The sequence below is a fragment of the Tachypleus tridentatus genome, chromosome 3 (assembly GCF_004210375.1).
Source record: "Tachypleus tridentatus isolate NWPU-2018 chromosome 3, ASM421037v1, whole genome shotgun sequence".
NCBI lineage: Eukaryota > Metazoa > Arthropoda > Merostomata > Xiphosura > Limulidae > Tachypleus > Tachypleus tridentatus.
The window spans coordinates 6,846,564-6,863,694 of NC_134827.1; the positions used below are offsets into that span (position 1 = coordinate 6,846,564).

General features: G+C 34.6%; 1 protein-coding gene across 1 annotated transcript; it reads right to left on the reverse strand.

Moving 5' to 3' along the window:
• Positions 1-4,064: 4,064 nt before the first annotated feature.
• Positions 4,065-9,653, reverse strand: LOC143246008 (uncharacterized). The gene is made up of 2 exons (XM_076492255.1): positions 9,391-9,653; positions 4,065-6,068 (listed from the first exon to the last, which is right to left on the reverse strand). The coding sequence occupies exon 2, from the start codon at positions 6,048-6,050 to the stop codon at positions 5,064-5,066; it is 987 nt and encodes a 328-aa protein (XP_076348370.1). The 5' UTR covers positions 6,051-6,068; positions 9,391-9,653; the 3' UTR covers positions 4,065-5,063.
• Between the last annotated feature and the right edge of the window lie 7,478 nt (positions 9,654-17,131).

Below are 17,131 nucleotides of genomic sequence, written 5' to 3' on the forward strand. Positions count from 1 at the left end.
GAAATAACTAAAGAGCCACCTGACTTTATCCGTTTAAAACATTTTAATAAAACAATTCGATGCTCACAAATATAAGTTAAATGAAAAACACACAAATAACATAAACACGGGCTTTGTTTCTTCTTTCAGAGCATTAAAATAATTTAGAAAAATGCCTGTGATACAACTTCTATTTGAGTGATTGTAGTCTTAACCGCAAACAAATAATTGATTACATACACATGTGGGTTACATACACACTTACTGTTGTTACATAAGGACAAATTCAACAAACAATTGATTATAAAAAATGGTAAGTTACATATTCATAGTTGTTACCTTAGGACAAAATGAAATAAACAAGCGAAACTTGTCACCAATTCTTTACACACGTACAGAAGGTAGGGTAACTTAACTGAAACCACGTTTACATTCGAAAATTAACAAATCACTCCAAAACCATAACCGGCATAAAGTCTCAGTGAAAGTTGTATTATTATCAGAACTACTTTTTAAATTGTTTAACAATGTTTAGGTAGTGTTATACTTCCCAAAACTGGTTTCTTTCCGACGCAAAATATTCATACACTCAGATTATAAAAATGTGTTCATCTAAGGTACTTAGAGTTTTGAAAAACGATACTGGAAAACAGTGGAATATGACTAAACTTGGAATATTAAGGCAAGCCAGACAAAAGATCTGCAATAAGTTTTATCTCAGCCGCGGTCGTCTCTTCGTGGCACAGCACTATGTCTGTGGGCTTACAATGCTAGAAACCGGGTTTCAATACTAGTGTTGAGTGTGGCACAGATAGCCCTTTGTGTAGTTTTGTGTTTAACTTAACAAACAAACAAACAAACAACCGTGTTAAGCAAAGTTTAGCATTTCATAACAGGTGAGAATCCATGAACATAAAAGTCAGTGCATGGGAGCTGTGCATCCACATGGTCCAATCGATAGTACGCAACATAGTCTAGTAGGATCTTCTTCTTTAAACATGTACAAAATTCGCTCAACCGTCGAATACCCCAAACAGCTGGAGAATGTATTGGGTATCCATGTTATTCCATATGAAGACATACATGTCAGTTGACTGGACGCAGTATCTACGATTGAGCTGCTAAACTAGGTGTTAGGAAACTATCGTCCTTCTAAGGCAGATAAATTATGAGAAACATCAAGGAACAGAAAGGGTGTACTTTGGACATAATAGTCTTACGACGAAGATTCAATTCTGATGAGAATGTATGCCACTCCATCGGTCGAATTCTCTCTTATTCTAGGATGTCGAAAAGTTTAGTATAATAGGGGGCAGGCGTTATCATCCAACTACTTCAGCATGAAGGGTACAAGGACCATAATGTGATGTATCTAATACATAATATTCATGGTTTCATTCTACGAAATGTATGTTTAGTGCGCAGCTGCAGAGTGAGTGACTTGCGTTTATTCTGAACAATGAATATTGTTAATTCTACTGAAATATTTTTTGTAATACTGCAGGTGAGATATTTCGTACATTGTTTACTTAGGCTTACGGAGTGTTTAATTTATAGACTGTTCTTTTGAGATCTGTTTACGAGACCCTGTACATCAACGCTGAGACTAATAACGGCTGCAAACATCTGATTCATTCTTAGAACAGGTAACCGCTGGTTCGTAAGCTATTATCAGCAGATACCAAAAGTATAATTGAGTTATAGTTGATGACTGCGTTGTCCAGGTGTCTCAGCAACTGACATTGTTTTGAAAATGGTTCCACATTCTGCTAGCAACACTTAGGATATTTTGTGAAATCCAATCGTAAAAAACTGGCTATTCAGTCGAATGACCACTAGTTTGCATTTGAGGTCACACGATTGACAACTCTATGATGCATTTTTTGTAAGAGTGACTTTACTCTTTGACACAGTTATAATATTACAAATACCCTTTAGTTGTGTCTTTTGTGTTTTTGTAGTGAAGTTCTTGACCAATAAGAAAAGTTATTATTAATATTTCTTAGTCTGGCACTTCTTAAACCAAGAGATCTTTAAGATATGACTTATTATTACACAATTTAATGGATGGTCTAAATTCACATAAAACGGTTAAAGCGGAAAATTGTTAAGAATATAAACGTACATTGATGATATGATATCTAAGCCAACTTGATAAGAAACGTTACATTCGTAACTTGTTACTTCGCAGTTTTTTTAACTTACACTTGAGGATGTTACTAAATCCTAGAAAACATGGTTTTCAGTTGAATCAAATTCATCTTCATGTGTTATATATATATATATATACACATGTTTTTTAAAGAGTGATATTCAGAGTATACGACATACCACTAAATATTGTTATACTTTCTAAAGCCTGTACCGAAATGTTTTACTTGTAAGAGTCTTCATTAGTATTTGGACCAAAATAAATAACCTGCAAGAAGCAATTCAAATGAACATTAACTAATAATGAAATGAAACATCAATTAATAGTGAAATAATGCAGAAAAAAATTAAAATATAGGTTAGAAATGACATGTTTCTTCATACTGCTCTCCGTAGGAATAGTGTTCAGAAATTTGGTTAATAAACCAAACATGTTTTTATGAACGTACATCACCCGAGATAAAACAGTTTTCTCTTAAACATGATTGTATGTTATCACTCATTACAGTAGAAATAACCTGAAAATAAATTTCCATTATATTTTATTTTCGAATTTACATAAAAAGCTGTTATTCTCTCGATAGCAAACTTTCTACAGGTCATACAAAAGCTCATTCTGAAATGTTATAAAATTGAACGGATAACAAAGTTTGAAAAATGATGCAGGTGTGATGTTATTAGACATTGCAGGTACTTTTAGTGAATTCGGTTATTTGTATAAGTCAAGAAAGATACTAAATATTCTTATCATATTTCTATTTTATTGCTACGCGTATATAAGAAGAGCATGGTAACAGCCATAAAATCTCTCTATTTAGTTTTAAGAAATTGATACAGCTTTTTCTTAAGGATCGAGTGTATATTCGTACACTTTAGCGTCATTATGGTTTCTGTTGGAATTTAAAAAGGAAAACAACAAATGTTTGTAGGTTGAAATAATGTTGTTGAAACGTTTGTTCAACTTGGAGTATCTTTTCTTTTTCTCAAGTGTTAAGGTTATGCATATAGTTGTTTAAAAAGTGCTTTATGGGACACTAGAAAAGATGTCAAATCAATACAGAGGAGATGGGCGGCATCAGGGGAAAAGTTTTCTCTTAATTTGAAACCTTACCTCTCATCCTATCAGACAAAAGAACACCAGGTGACGCCACATAGATCCAGGTCGAGAACTCCATCTGCAGTTTGTTCCCACCAAATGAAAAAGAAAGGCAAAGCCGAAGGTAAGAGAATTTAAGTTGTACCGTATGTGACTGTGAAGTCAGAGGCCCTTCCTGGGAAAACAGGAAAAAATAGCTAACCGATTAGGACGGAACCGAACACCTGATTTTTAGAAAATCCTAAACGATATGCAAGCACTTTGAGTAGCCCTAACGTGCACAGTATGCTTCCGGTGCATTTTCCATAGGAAACTCGTTCTTGACACACGGGAGCCTTTTCACCGGGGAGTTAATCACTCTTTTTGGCATCCATGTGAAACGCTGAAAAGACGTGCCGTTTACCGTAGGAAAACGAGTAGAACAGCAGCGGAATTTCTGAGCCTAATCTGTCGCACTATACATGTGTATATATATATATATACACGCTTGATTTACTCAGCTCTATAACGGCCAACGTTGCGTCCAGTGGAAAATCACACTTCGTTCACGTGCATAATATTAAATATGCTAGAAAACACTGATAAGGTTACTGTTTTTATCATCGTGTTATATAGTATTTGGTGAGGTTACGATTACAAAAACACAACATTTTAATTTATCTTTAAGAAATGTATATCACTCACTCTGAGCGTTGTTTTACGCGTTTTTAACGATTTCTGATACTTTGAAATAATAAGACCGCTCATTTAATAGAAATTAAATGGATTTCATTGCGGACTTTTGCAAAACAAAACCATTTGAGACGAATATTATGTAAACCACCAGAACTATATACGATTTATTGAAGAAAAACTTTGCAATATCTATACAAATAAAATATACTTTCTTCAATTTGCTCTACTCAGTGACTTGGAAATACGTAGATCCACAAACAAATAATAAGAATGCGGTGGCAAGCTATGCTTCGTGTAGCCGGCATCGTGGAATTGTCGAGTGTTTATCTTTCCTGCGGTAGATAGGTATAGAACAGATAAACAATTGTACAGTTTGCGCTTCAAAAAAAAAACTAAAAAATTTTAACAACACGAATTTTTTATTTTGGGTTTATACGTTGGGAAATGTAGTTTCAAGACACTGGGCTATAGAATTATTTGTAAACAATCGTTATAACCCTTAGTTATTTAAAAAAAAAAGACAATTTTGAAAAATTGGAGTGGTTATTCGAGCTTAGTCGCTTGGATACGTTTTTTATAATACACTGATATTCAGTTGTTTAAAAGATTTTACGACTTCATTTTCACGTGCAAGTTGCGTAACAGTTTTAGAACATTAAATATTTTTTAAAAAACTTTTAGTAACAAAGAAGAAAATTTTAATTGCAGAAATGTATTTGAAAATTTGTATAACATGAAAGACAGGGGTAGCGATAATTTATTATTGTGATATGGTTGTGCAGTATGGATAAAAACATGACTAAATGTTCTTCTCAATTTTCACATTTAAATTCAATTTACATAAAAACAACTATAATAAAAAAACTGTTTAGTGAGTTTCAGAAATCCATGCTAGCTTATTGAAGACTATTGCAGAAGTGACACGCGTTCCTGACCGTCTATATCAAAAACAAATGTATAAAATAAATTTATTTACTGGGATTTGTTTTTCAAGTTATGGCATAAATTAAGATGTTGGCTTCAACGAATATATATCACCTTATTTTCATACGGATCTTCTATTATGTTCTTTTCACAAATCATTTTTCAGGGAAACACTTATGGTGCCAACAATGAGACTTGAAGGTTATGAACTTAATTAACTATCAACTCATTTATGGTTCTACAGGTTTTCATAAGTAAACAAAACTGAATCCGAGCCAGAACTGTTATAATCTACAACGTCCAACTCCACACATGGTAAAGGTCGAGAACACGTGAACGGCAAAGTTACTGTATTAGTATTCCACACGGGACGATTACACGACACGGACAGAGGGCTGCAGTAATATCCGGAACCGAATTGTAGGGCACTCGATGGGGCGGAAGGAAAATCTGAGACCGGACCCATTGCACGTCCTTGCCCATTCCCGGGCAAAACAGCAGATGTTTCAACCAGCGAAGCTGTTGAGCTATACAGAATTTCACTGTCTATGTGGTCAACCCGATCTTTAGAGTCCAACATCTTTAGGCTCTCCGAAAGAGCCCAAATGTAGTTGTGAGCTAAACGTAAAGTTTCAATCTTTGTCAATTTTGTATCGTCGGGAAATGTCGGGAGCACTCGGCGGAGACGATCCAGGGCATGGTTCAAATTATGCATTCGATTTCTTTCTCTGTCATTGGCCTTCAGTCGTCGTGTTTTCTTAAGCTTTATCAAGCGATTTGGACTGCGCACTCGGGTTTTAGATTTAGTATACCGTTTTCTTTTTTCTTTAGGTTTGATGTTGGCGGTACCAGTTGTTATGGCACCATCATCGTCATTTGGGTGAAACTGACGTAGAATGTCGTCTGTATTTATTGTTATTGGTTCACTGCACACTTTGGTTTCAGTCTTTTGCTTATGATCATTACTGAAGTCAAACTCACCAGCGATCTCCTCAATATCGGAATCTTCGTCGTCGTCCAATTCAGAGAATGTATCATTCTGTGTAGAACATACCCTCATGGCTGCCGCCGTCAACTGAGAAGTCGTTAGAGGGTCAGCGAGCAACGGCTGTTGAAGACGAAAGGAACCGGAGAAAACACCAGTTTCGGTGGCGACATGAAGACTGGTAGTGGGAGGCTGGACGTAAAGAACACTGGGAGAGTCTCGATGCGTCTCCGCCGTCATGGCTATAGAATCATCCACCTGTGAAAGCGAAGATAGATATAAACTGCAGGCGTTATACAGTTAGATTCACTGTGATGTGAACAGGTATACAAGCGTGTTATGACGCGCAGGTTTTACGGCAAAACAAAGCTATGTGATTTTATGAAAAAAAAAAGGAAAGTTAACCCTCAAATATGATAATAAGTTCTTGCTACCCAAACACTTAAATAACAACTCGAATCCTAAGGTTTAAGGTTATGTATTGATTATTTGCTTTGAGGTTATTATCTGATTTTAAAAACAGTAGCTAAGGAAAGCGCATACACTTATAATACACGGTTTTGTACAACGTTAGACATGACTCATTATTGGAAAGAAAACAACGAAAAGTGAAAAACAAAACTTTATTAGTATTTATTTTGATACGAAATTTACATTACAATACTCACATATTATACGTTTTGTGAAGTATTGCTGTAATCTAAAAGTACATTCTTCTCCAACATATATTAATGCCGTGAAGTGTCTTTTCTTTTGAATGATCTCAATCTATCATTCAGGCATTCGACTCGTAATCCGAGTGTCGCGGGTTCGAATCCCCGTCACACCAAACGTGCTCGCCCTTTCAACCATGGGGGCGTTATAACGTACGGTCAATCCCACTATTTGTCGGTAAAAGAGTAGCCCAAGAGTTGGTGGTGGGTGGGGATAACTAGCTGTTTGCTCTCTAGCCTTACACTGCTAAATTAAGGACGGCTAGCGCAGATAGCCCTGTAGCTTTGCGCGAAATTCAAAACAAATCAAACTTTATAAAACTCATTTCCATTCAAATATCATATCAACTACCTATATGACAGCACATTTGTTAATGATTACGAATATTCGAGCTGTAAACTAAAGTAAATGGGACTGACAGCCGGAAGACTAGAAGAATAGAACAATACCTAAACGTCAGAAGTTTAAACCCATACAAATAGCAAAACACAAAATGAACTGCAACGACAGCCCAGCGACCAACAAACACTTCAAAATCCTTTTCAGAGCAAAAAATAAGAGAAATCTACGCACTCTTGAAACCACCACAATAAAAGTAAAAAAGAATAAAGAAGCGATCAATAATTAGAGAAAAGCGCTTCCATTTTGCTAAGACAGCAAGTGAGACTTTTTGCGGGTTTTGTAATACATTATTCATGTCGGCACTTATACTTTAGTCTCCAAAACCCTTGTATTTCGTTTTTAAATCAAAATCAAAAGATATCCAACTCGTCCTTTATTATCTTGTTTAATCAAATTGGTGCTTTTTAAGAGGAATAATTTTAAGAGCGTACTGACGGCAAGATAAATTTGATAAACTATTGAAAAATTTCTTTACTAGAACTGGTAGTATTTGCCTTTAACTTGGCTTAAAAGTGCCTTAGTTTTCCATGCTGGTCTCCAAAAAGAACCTAGAGAAGAAATAAATCAGCATACCCTCAAACAACTGTTAAAAATAACGATGCGGGATTGTGTGATATATAGTAATTTTCATCAGTTACACACCTTTGGTAGAAGAAAAGATTCTATTGGAATTACTGGCTTATTGATTTTTGTTCCGGTCGGCTTGACGTTTAAGAGAGCATATCAAAACTGCAGGATCCGACGGAAGGGGTCGCATGACGATTTATATGGGACTCGGTAGGAGTCAGGTATACTCGAATAATCATATGGGTAACGATACCTCTACGATTCATTTTCACAAGACTAGCTACTAATTCTGCTCCGACCCTCACCCATATATAACCTGCATAGTCTTCTACGAAGTTTTTGTGCACGTTGGCAGAAAAAAAGAAAGAAAATTGTCTTCCTTTTCGACGCACCATCTCCCCTGGTGTTCTATCACCATATCCCGCTTCGTGTTATTTAAAGACGACGACGCCTCGAGGGGACCTACCATCTATTTTGCTGTGACCCGGCACTGCAAACTGACCATTTTGTCCATGCCTTTGAAAGAAGATGACTGAAAGCTAAGTAAGAATGTTTAGTATGAGAGCGCATAGAATTTGAGAAAAGAAATTCTAAACTGCTATATGTCTATCTAATGTAGAATACTGCTTGAACTGTTCCGAGAAGAATAAAACCATATCGGATAAAATTATGTTTTGTGAACGCAAAATTAAAAGTCAGTGTCATTTTTCAATCACTAAGTTCAGGAACAGATATGCTTTTATTTGAGTTTGGTATAATTGTATTTCACTCGTTGATTAAAGTAAACTCAACATTTTTCTAGGTCATTCAACACACTTGAAAGATTCCCTCTGGGACTTGTGAAATGTTGTGGCTTCAGACGGCCAAGGCCAATAAGGTGAAATCCACTTTAATAATTTTGGTCCAGCAAATTTAAAACTGGTATAAATAAGAAGTAAATTGCATGGAAGATCGACATCAATATCCTTCTCTAAAAACAACAGATTAAAAAAACATTGTTCCTATAAAATAATTCAGAAAGGTTGAAAATTATGGAAAACATTTAAATACAAAAACAGTTACACTAATAGCTGATAATGTATATAGATAAAGTTGTGACATGAACTTTATTTACAGTGTCTTTATTAACTATTCACTACTACCAAACGGATTCATAATATGCCCATCCCGAGGTATAAAGTAATTCAAACCTGTTAGTTTTGTACCTATGCAAAATATTAAGAGTTCACATAACTTTGTATCCACATACACATACATATGTATTTGTGTGCTCTGATAATTTATGTAACATAATTTCTGTTTCGTATGATCGCTTTAATTTTATGCGTTTTTCAGTCTTTCGAGAATTTTAAGAATAATGTAAGCCGGAATCTTTGAATTGAAATACAACTGTATATGTTAACTGGGGGTAACCGTTACGGAAATAAAAATATATAAAGGAAAATGTAAGATAACGTTTTCCTTCCTTCTTTCTTTTGTTGTTAAATCTCCACTGACCTCACTCATTTAATGCCGGAAGGTAACAATTGATTCATTTCATTGAGTGAGCATTCAGAGCCAATGGAAATGTTTTGAGGTGTTTTTCATACCAACTTTCTGGAAAAAACTCAATAAAAACAACCCTAAAAATAACTGTGTTCAACGTTCAACAGTTTCTAGTAAACGCGGTAATCGAGCCATCCAAATCTGGGTGATGGATGCTAACACATGCACACATAGACAAAGACACACACACACAATAGGTCATTTTTATAGTAAAAGTTTATAAAATTGTTTTTGTGTATACTATCCTAAGAAACACGCATATATTATAAATTAACTTCTTTTATGAGTTTGCATATATATATATAGTTTTTATCTAAAATACAGTATTAAAAATAAAAATACATTTACTTACCAAGCCTTCCACTTCTACTTATCCCGCCGTTCTTGTTATTTGCTGAGTTTATGTATCGTCAACACAAAAGTTTGCTTTGGATGATTTCTTTCTTTCTATTATGTCACAGATATTGACTTTATTCGTCTAAGAAATCAGAATTAGGCTTACGAATGAGCGGTAATCTTCACACCACGAGAAAACGACGTGTTTAAACGAATGGAAGCCACGCTTCATACGACTTATATAGCCGAATGTTATATAGCCCTACCCGCATTGCGGAAAAAAACCACTTGCAGGAAGGAAAGCCCCCCCCTTCCGTAACGCAGCGGACGAACACGAGGAGCACTGCTCCTCCTACAGGTCAACTGAGAAAAATTAAAAAAAAACTTCTGATTTATCCTACCTATACCAATTCCTTTTCTAAGTTTTGATACAAGTGAATTGGTTTTATAAATTCACTTAAATATTAAGTAACATTTCTCGTTTTCTAAGATAGTTTGCATCAGATACTTTGAAAGATTAGAATACAAGTGTGAATAATTAAGAGCACTTGGTTAATTTTGTTCCGGTTAATTTTATACAGCACGTTTGCTAGTGCAGTAATGCACTGTTTGTTAAGTTAATTTTTTTAAAAGCTCTAGTTATTCAACATTATTACACTAGTAATGACCAATACTTAATGAACTATTTGTCATTTCTTCCAACACACATTTGACAAGAAATATAATGTATATATTTTTTAAATAAACCGATATATTTGCAACAAATCTGAGTTTAGTGCAAAGAGTATTGTCATTAGATATTTATGACTTGACTGAATACCAATCAAAAGATGATTTATAGCAAACGTACCTGAGTTAGTCACTTTGGTAGTTTTTACTACAGTTTCTACTACTGCACTGACGCGTATAAGTTGTTAAAAAGTTTTAAATGCTTCATTAAAATTTTGTGCTTTCATGGAATGGGAAATTAGTTTTTGTTTTACGACATGTGTTTCAACTAAACATGAAACATACTTAAAAGTATGAAAAGTATAAAAAAAAGAAAATATTTGTTCTTCCATTATGTAATGATTTGTTAAATGTATATTGTTACTTATTAAAATTTATTTCGGATGATTTAGAGTGGAAGATTTATTATGTTACGTACGTTAAGTATTACTATTTGAAATAATTGGAAAGTTGAATTTGAATTTAGAATGTTAATTAAATGTTAATGTGTATCAAATTCATTGAAATTGCAAAATGATACACACAATTTTCTTTTTAAACACAGATATATTTTAATACACAAACATAAACAACACAAAATAATACAATTTATAATAACGGTTATTACTAATAGTTATTACAAAGGATAGTTTACATTTAAGAATTTTACAAACTTACAAACAATACTGACTTTTATATCCTGTCTAGAACTGAATATTTTATAGACTATCCAGGTCCATGACGAGAAATTAATTCTGAGTTGATACTGTCACACTTCGATTAAGCTAGCTAGATTGACTGGCCTCACACCACTGAATTCTTACCGAAAGAGATATTCAATGTCGCCGTAGAAATACTAATGTCCATAGTTAATTTATTGTAGTTGAACGGTTTGTAATATTCGAAATTATAAATGTTCCTGGTCAGCTTCTGTAGTTTTCCGATTAATAAGCGTTAATCACAGTTATAGCTTCCCAGGCCTATAGCACACTGACTGTAGCTGTCTAATAACAATCTTCTTCCGTCTTTCGGTTAACTGCTTTTATATGAATCATGCGAGTTTCTCTAACTTTCAACACTGTCCTAAAATATGCTAGCGTTTTCGTAAAACACATATTGTTGATTCTTACTCTCAAGAATCGTCTACAAATTTCGAGAACAGGAGGGACTTGCGCAATACACAATGAAAAATGTACGTTACATGCAAAACAACAACAACTATACTGAAACAAGTTTAGGCATTATAATAAAATTCTGAACAGGACTTAACATACATATTTAGTGTTTTCTTATACATTACCATGATAAACTAAACAAATGGAGGTTTTAAAATATATTTTGTTCAACAAATTAAAGTTAGATCAGGTGTATTGGCATAGAACTGTGTAATTTTAGAACTATAGGTTTTACGCATAACAACTTTGAAGGTCACTCCCTAGGTAATCTTATTTAAACGTCCCTGGTAAACTTTAACAATTAAAACAATATTTTACGCTATCTACGCTGATATTTTATTGGAAAAATAAATTCAAAATAGAAATGTATTATTTCAAAATAATTGTTTTATTTGTTGTATTGTTGTGAGGTTAATTTTCTAATCAAACTTTCGTTTGATTAATGACAAACATTTATTGTCAGCAGTATAGAGTTTTATCAACCATTTAATGTTATTCCTCAATTTAATTTAGGCCTAATTAGCATGACCAAGAGGTTAGGGGGCTCGACTCATTATCTGAGGGTCTCAAATCCCCGTCACGCCAAGCGTACTCGTCCCGTCAGCTGTGAGGGCGTTATAATGTGAGGTCAATCCCACTTTTCCTTGGCGGTGATGATGACTAGTTGCCTTCCTTCCAATCTTAAAGTACTAAATTATAGATGGCTAGCGCAGATAGCCATCGTGTAGATTTGCGCGAAATTCAAAATAAACAATATGTGTTTTGAGGCTCATCGATGTGTTTTTTAATAAACAAAATTTTTCTTACATATTGTATATGAGCTGTAACATAAGTTCTGATAACTTGGGATGTTATTAGTATTACACGTCTAAGCTCATCAGGAAACAAAATACGCAACCAAAGTTATTATCGATAGGAGTAATTAATCACAATGTCTGTTACTGGCTCAACCATAAGATCGAGGATTACCACATTAAAATTTGGGGTTTGCTACCCGTAGTGGGTATGGCTCGGATAGACCTAGTGCATCGTTTCGCTTGAAATAGCAAGTTATATAGAACATGAACATTTGTTTATGTTATTTTCTTATTGATTTAATGCTGGTAACAAATACATTTTTATTTGAGATTTACCTGTTTGTTTTTGTTTTTGAATTTTGCGAAAAACTACATGAGGGCTATCTGCGCTAGCCGTCCCTAATTTAGTAGTGTAAGACTAGATGGAAGCCAGTTAGTCATCACCACCCACCGCAAACTCTTGGACTACTCTTTTACCAACGAATAGTGGGAATGGCCGTAACATTATAACGCCCTCGCGGCTGAAAGAGTGATCATGTTTGTTGTGACGAGTCAGATTTACTTAGATATACCTGTTTGTGAACATAAGTATTTCATGATCAACATTTCTTATAAGAAATTTGAAATAGTATAACTTATAATCATAAATAAAGTGTATTCTAAGAGATATTGTTTGTTAATCTTAAACATAAATTCAAAAATATTATTTAATTCTTACAAAAGCTAAGACACAAATATATGACATAAAATCATACAGTGTAAAGCTGGAAGAGTGACATCACTATTATGAAATGGCTACCATTAGATCGAACTCTTGGTGTTAGTAGAGCAATACTGTTGAAGTTTGAAAACCGGATAAACACATGATCATAACAGTAAGAGTAACAGATGGAAGGAGTGTGCTTTAAGTAAACTGTGGGTTTAGTTTCTAAATGGAATGTTTGCGTTTCGTTATTAAACCTCAAACCTAATGAATATCAGATCGTACGTGGCCTTTTTTTATACCACAAAGTGAGTGAGTGCCATTTGTCATGATAGGGTTTACCTCTTATATTAGCTTTTCTTGATGAAAAAAAATTGGCGACTATCGGAGCTAGCCACTAAAGTGTCAGAATAATTTATTTTTATCCGTCTAATCCTGATATAATCAGTACTAAAGGGGTCTTAATCATCAACGCGATGATAGGCAGTAAAGCGGTACAGCTAAGCACATCATTTAGAGCAGGCTCCGCGAGCTTCAAACATTCGGAAGACATGACTATTTTGGGTCTTGAAGGACTGATTGTACTAGTGATTTCATCGCGTTCGCTTGAGTAGACGATTATACAATCACAGATAAAATACTCACATTAGAATGAGCCTTTTTTAAAATTTTTTAAATGGCACAGGAGCATCCCAGCATACGTTTCACCGTCTGTTCTCTTTCGAGCTCTTCTGTCGCTCGGCGGTGCCGCTCTGCCTTGGATCATAATTGTCCTGGTAAACAAAGATTTCTATTCAAATAGAGGTTATCTTCCCCTCATGTCGATCACAGAACTGAAGGGGTGGGATGATTTGATCTGATAGGGTTAGACCCCTCTTAGTGAAGAAACAAAACAAGCACATGAGTCTCGGTACCGATTTGCACCTGCACCATGCGACTAGAAGTCGGACCTTTTGCACCGTCCGTTTTTCCGCTAAACAGCCGCTTCTAGGATATAAATAATAGAGGCACTTCTAAACGTACCCTTTGCTTTGATTAGAGCGCCTTGTTGCCCAGGTAACTCCCGAAACACAGCTGCTGCGCGTGAGCGACACGTGCTTTGCAAATGCATCAAGTGGTGCCCCAACGCTTCATGAGGAGGGATTCAGATGGGGGCAAGTAGTATGTATTTTTTACTATACATCAAAAGCGAATGTCTCTAAGCATTTAAACATGTTAGCTAAGAAACTAATGTTAACGTCACCATAACTAATTTTTTTCATTATTGTTTTGTTGTTTTTTTTATCCAAAGTTTGGACCAACTCGGAGGTTCTCTGCAGCGATCTTCCTGTGCTGCCACCTGCTCAACATAGAAAGTTAGAGTAAAACGCGCCACTTGTCACCACAACAGCCATTTTAATATTAGGAAAAAAGCTATTTGTAATTATCTTCTGCTTTTCATAATGAAATTATCAGAATTTCCAAAACCTCTTTGGGTTTTTTTTAAATGTCTTATTTTGGTTGTTAATGATAATTTTCTTGTCCACAAACGTCAGTACTGATTACACACTTGAAGACGGGATATTAAACCATCTATTGGTAAAAACATATTTATAATTTCTTATGAAACTTACAAAAAAAATATTGGTATCTCAGTTAGTTAACATGGCTTACCAGATTCGAACCTGTGGATCGCAGGATGAAAACTCCTTACCGATCATGCTAAACGTTCAGCTGTAAACCGTTACTACGTAAAGATCAATCCCACTATTCATTGACAAAAGAGTAGCCCGAAAATTAGGGTGGGTGATTTTGATTATCTGCTCTTCCTCTAGGCTGTTAGTTTAAAACTAGGCAAGGCTGGTGTAAACAGACCTCGAGAATTTGTGCATGAAATTCGAAGGAAACAAAGAAATAGTTAATGAAATGCCATCTCTTTAAACGTGATCAGGGGACAATGACGCCTTGCATTTACACAGGTATTCCAAAATGTTCGAGATATGCTTTTGTATTTAAGTCATTTATCTAGTACGTTCTGCGCAGGAACTGAGAAACCTTAAAATCATACATAGCTCAAATAAGTAAGTTAGTAGCGGCGAAGAGCGCAACATGACAAAACGCCATAACATAAGTAAGTATGAGAACGTAGACATTATATGCTGGTGAAATCGAATTGTCACATACAAGCTAATATTCTTATATCCACCCACCTCCAATAGTACAACAGAATGTCTGCGGACTTACAACGCTAGAATCCGGATTTCGATAACTCATGGTGGGCAAAGCACTGAGAGCCCATTGTATCACTTTGTGTTTAAGTTACAAACAAACAATCTTCTTCCATGCCATGAAAAATCTGTCAGCAAATGAATCTTTGCATGTGGTTGTTAAATATGTGCTAACTGTGAGGAGTTGTCATAGAATGTTATAGCGTGAGCTACAATTTGCATACTAGGTGTTATATTTTGTTTGCGAATTGCTTTACGTCTAACTATTTCTGGATATCAAATATATTAAACTAACAAATTCACGGAGGATCAGTGAAGACGAGAAAACTCACTTGTAGAGAAAAATATTCACCACGATGAAGACAAACTTCATGTTCAACAACCATAACTATATACAAACAAATGGCCTACGTATGGGCAACCCAGTATCACAAGTTCTAGCCAATATTTTTATAACACAAGTTGGAACACAAACAATTAACACAACATTACATCCACCACTAAATTGGTACAGATATGTAGACGACACGATTGCGAGATTCACATCTACAGAACACACACTTAATTTTTTCAATCACAGTAACGTTATACATCTCAACATTAACTTCACATGTGAACAGGAAGAAAGCAATCAAATATCATTTCTTAACCTCAAAATTACAAAAACCGATACACAATTTAAAACAGAAATCCACCGAAAATTCACCCATACTGGACTATACATTCCTCGGGACTCAGCACATGAAACAAAGCAAAACTCAACATACTAAGAAACCAAATAAACACAGCCATAAAACTATGCTCACCAGATAAAATTAACGACGAATTAGATAAAATAAAACAATAATTCATCAACATCAATAAGTTTCCCCCACAAAACGTAGAAAACATTATACGCACAGATCTAGACAAAAAGCAAAATCAACTAACAAAGTAAATATATCCCTCGAATTAAAAAAATCACGAAACCATATACTGCTGCATACCATATATTACCAACATCAGCAGAAAAGTAACCAACATTTAGCAAAAACTAGTAAAAAGTATGACATTCCAGTTAATATCAAACTTATTCAAAAACCAGGCACAAAACTGAGGTCTATACTATGTAAAAACTACACTGACAAACACCACACCAACATTATTTATAAAATACAATGTGATAACTGCCACGACTTCTATATTGGAGAAACAAGTAGAAAAATGGAAACCAGATTCAAAGAAAACAAAAAGTCACCTTCACACGTTTTTGAACACTGCAAGTCAAATAAACACAATATAATCATAGAAAACACTCTAATACTAAATAAAGAAACAAACATAAACAAACGCAAAATTAAAAAAAGCCTTACTTATACAATAACTCAAGCCCAAAATAAACCAATACAAAGGAACATCTTTATACCTATATTAAAATAATATAATAGATAATAATAATAAAATAAATAATATAAAATTATATACTCAAACATCTAAGCACGCTCTCTACATTCCTACACTCGGTTACACAACCCTCTTCAAACATGTGGTCAGCTATCGGGCAGTTACCTCTTTCTTTCTTTATGAACCTGACGATGACCGAAGAAGGTCGAAACGTCGTTCGCTACTCTACATAAAAAAATTCTCAACCCGAACAAGCCGTTTTTACATATATATTCAAGGAGGAGTTTATGATTAGCACCCCAATACGTGTTCTCGTAGGATTTTGGTGTTTGCTACAAATCTAATACGACAAAAGAACAATTACGATGAGGTCAATATGAACAAAATCTATTTCTTCTGACTCCACTGTAGCCAGTTAGTTGGATTATCACAGTGTTTACATAATGTATAATATTCAAACTTTAAGTGTAGTACAAAACTACTATTACAGATAATGTACTTCTTTTTTTTTATCACATCTAATATATATATATTGTAAGTTTACACCTATACAAATTCTTTTTAAAACCTTTGGCGTTTGACATATCTTTTATTTTGTTATTGTTAAATATCTGACACATTCATATATAAATCATTCTGATTTTATAAGCTTTTGTGGATCTATGAATATATTTTAGCTGCTATTATAAATCTCAGTGTGGGAAACAAATAAATGATTCTTAAAAACTGTTCTTAATTACTCGTAGGCTCGGAACGGTCAGGTGTTTAAAACTGAGGGTCGCGG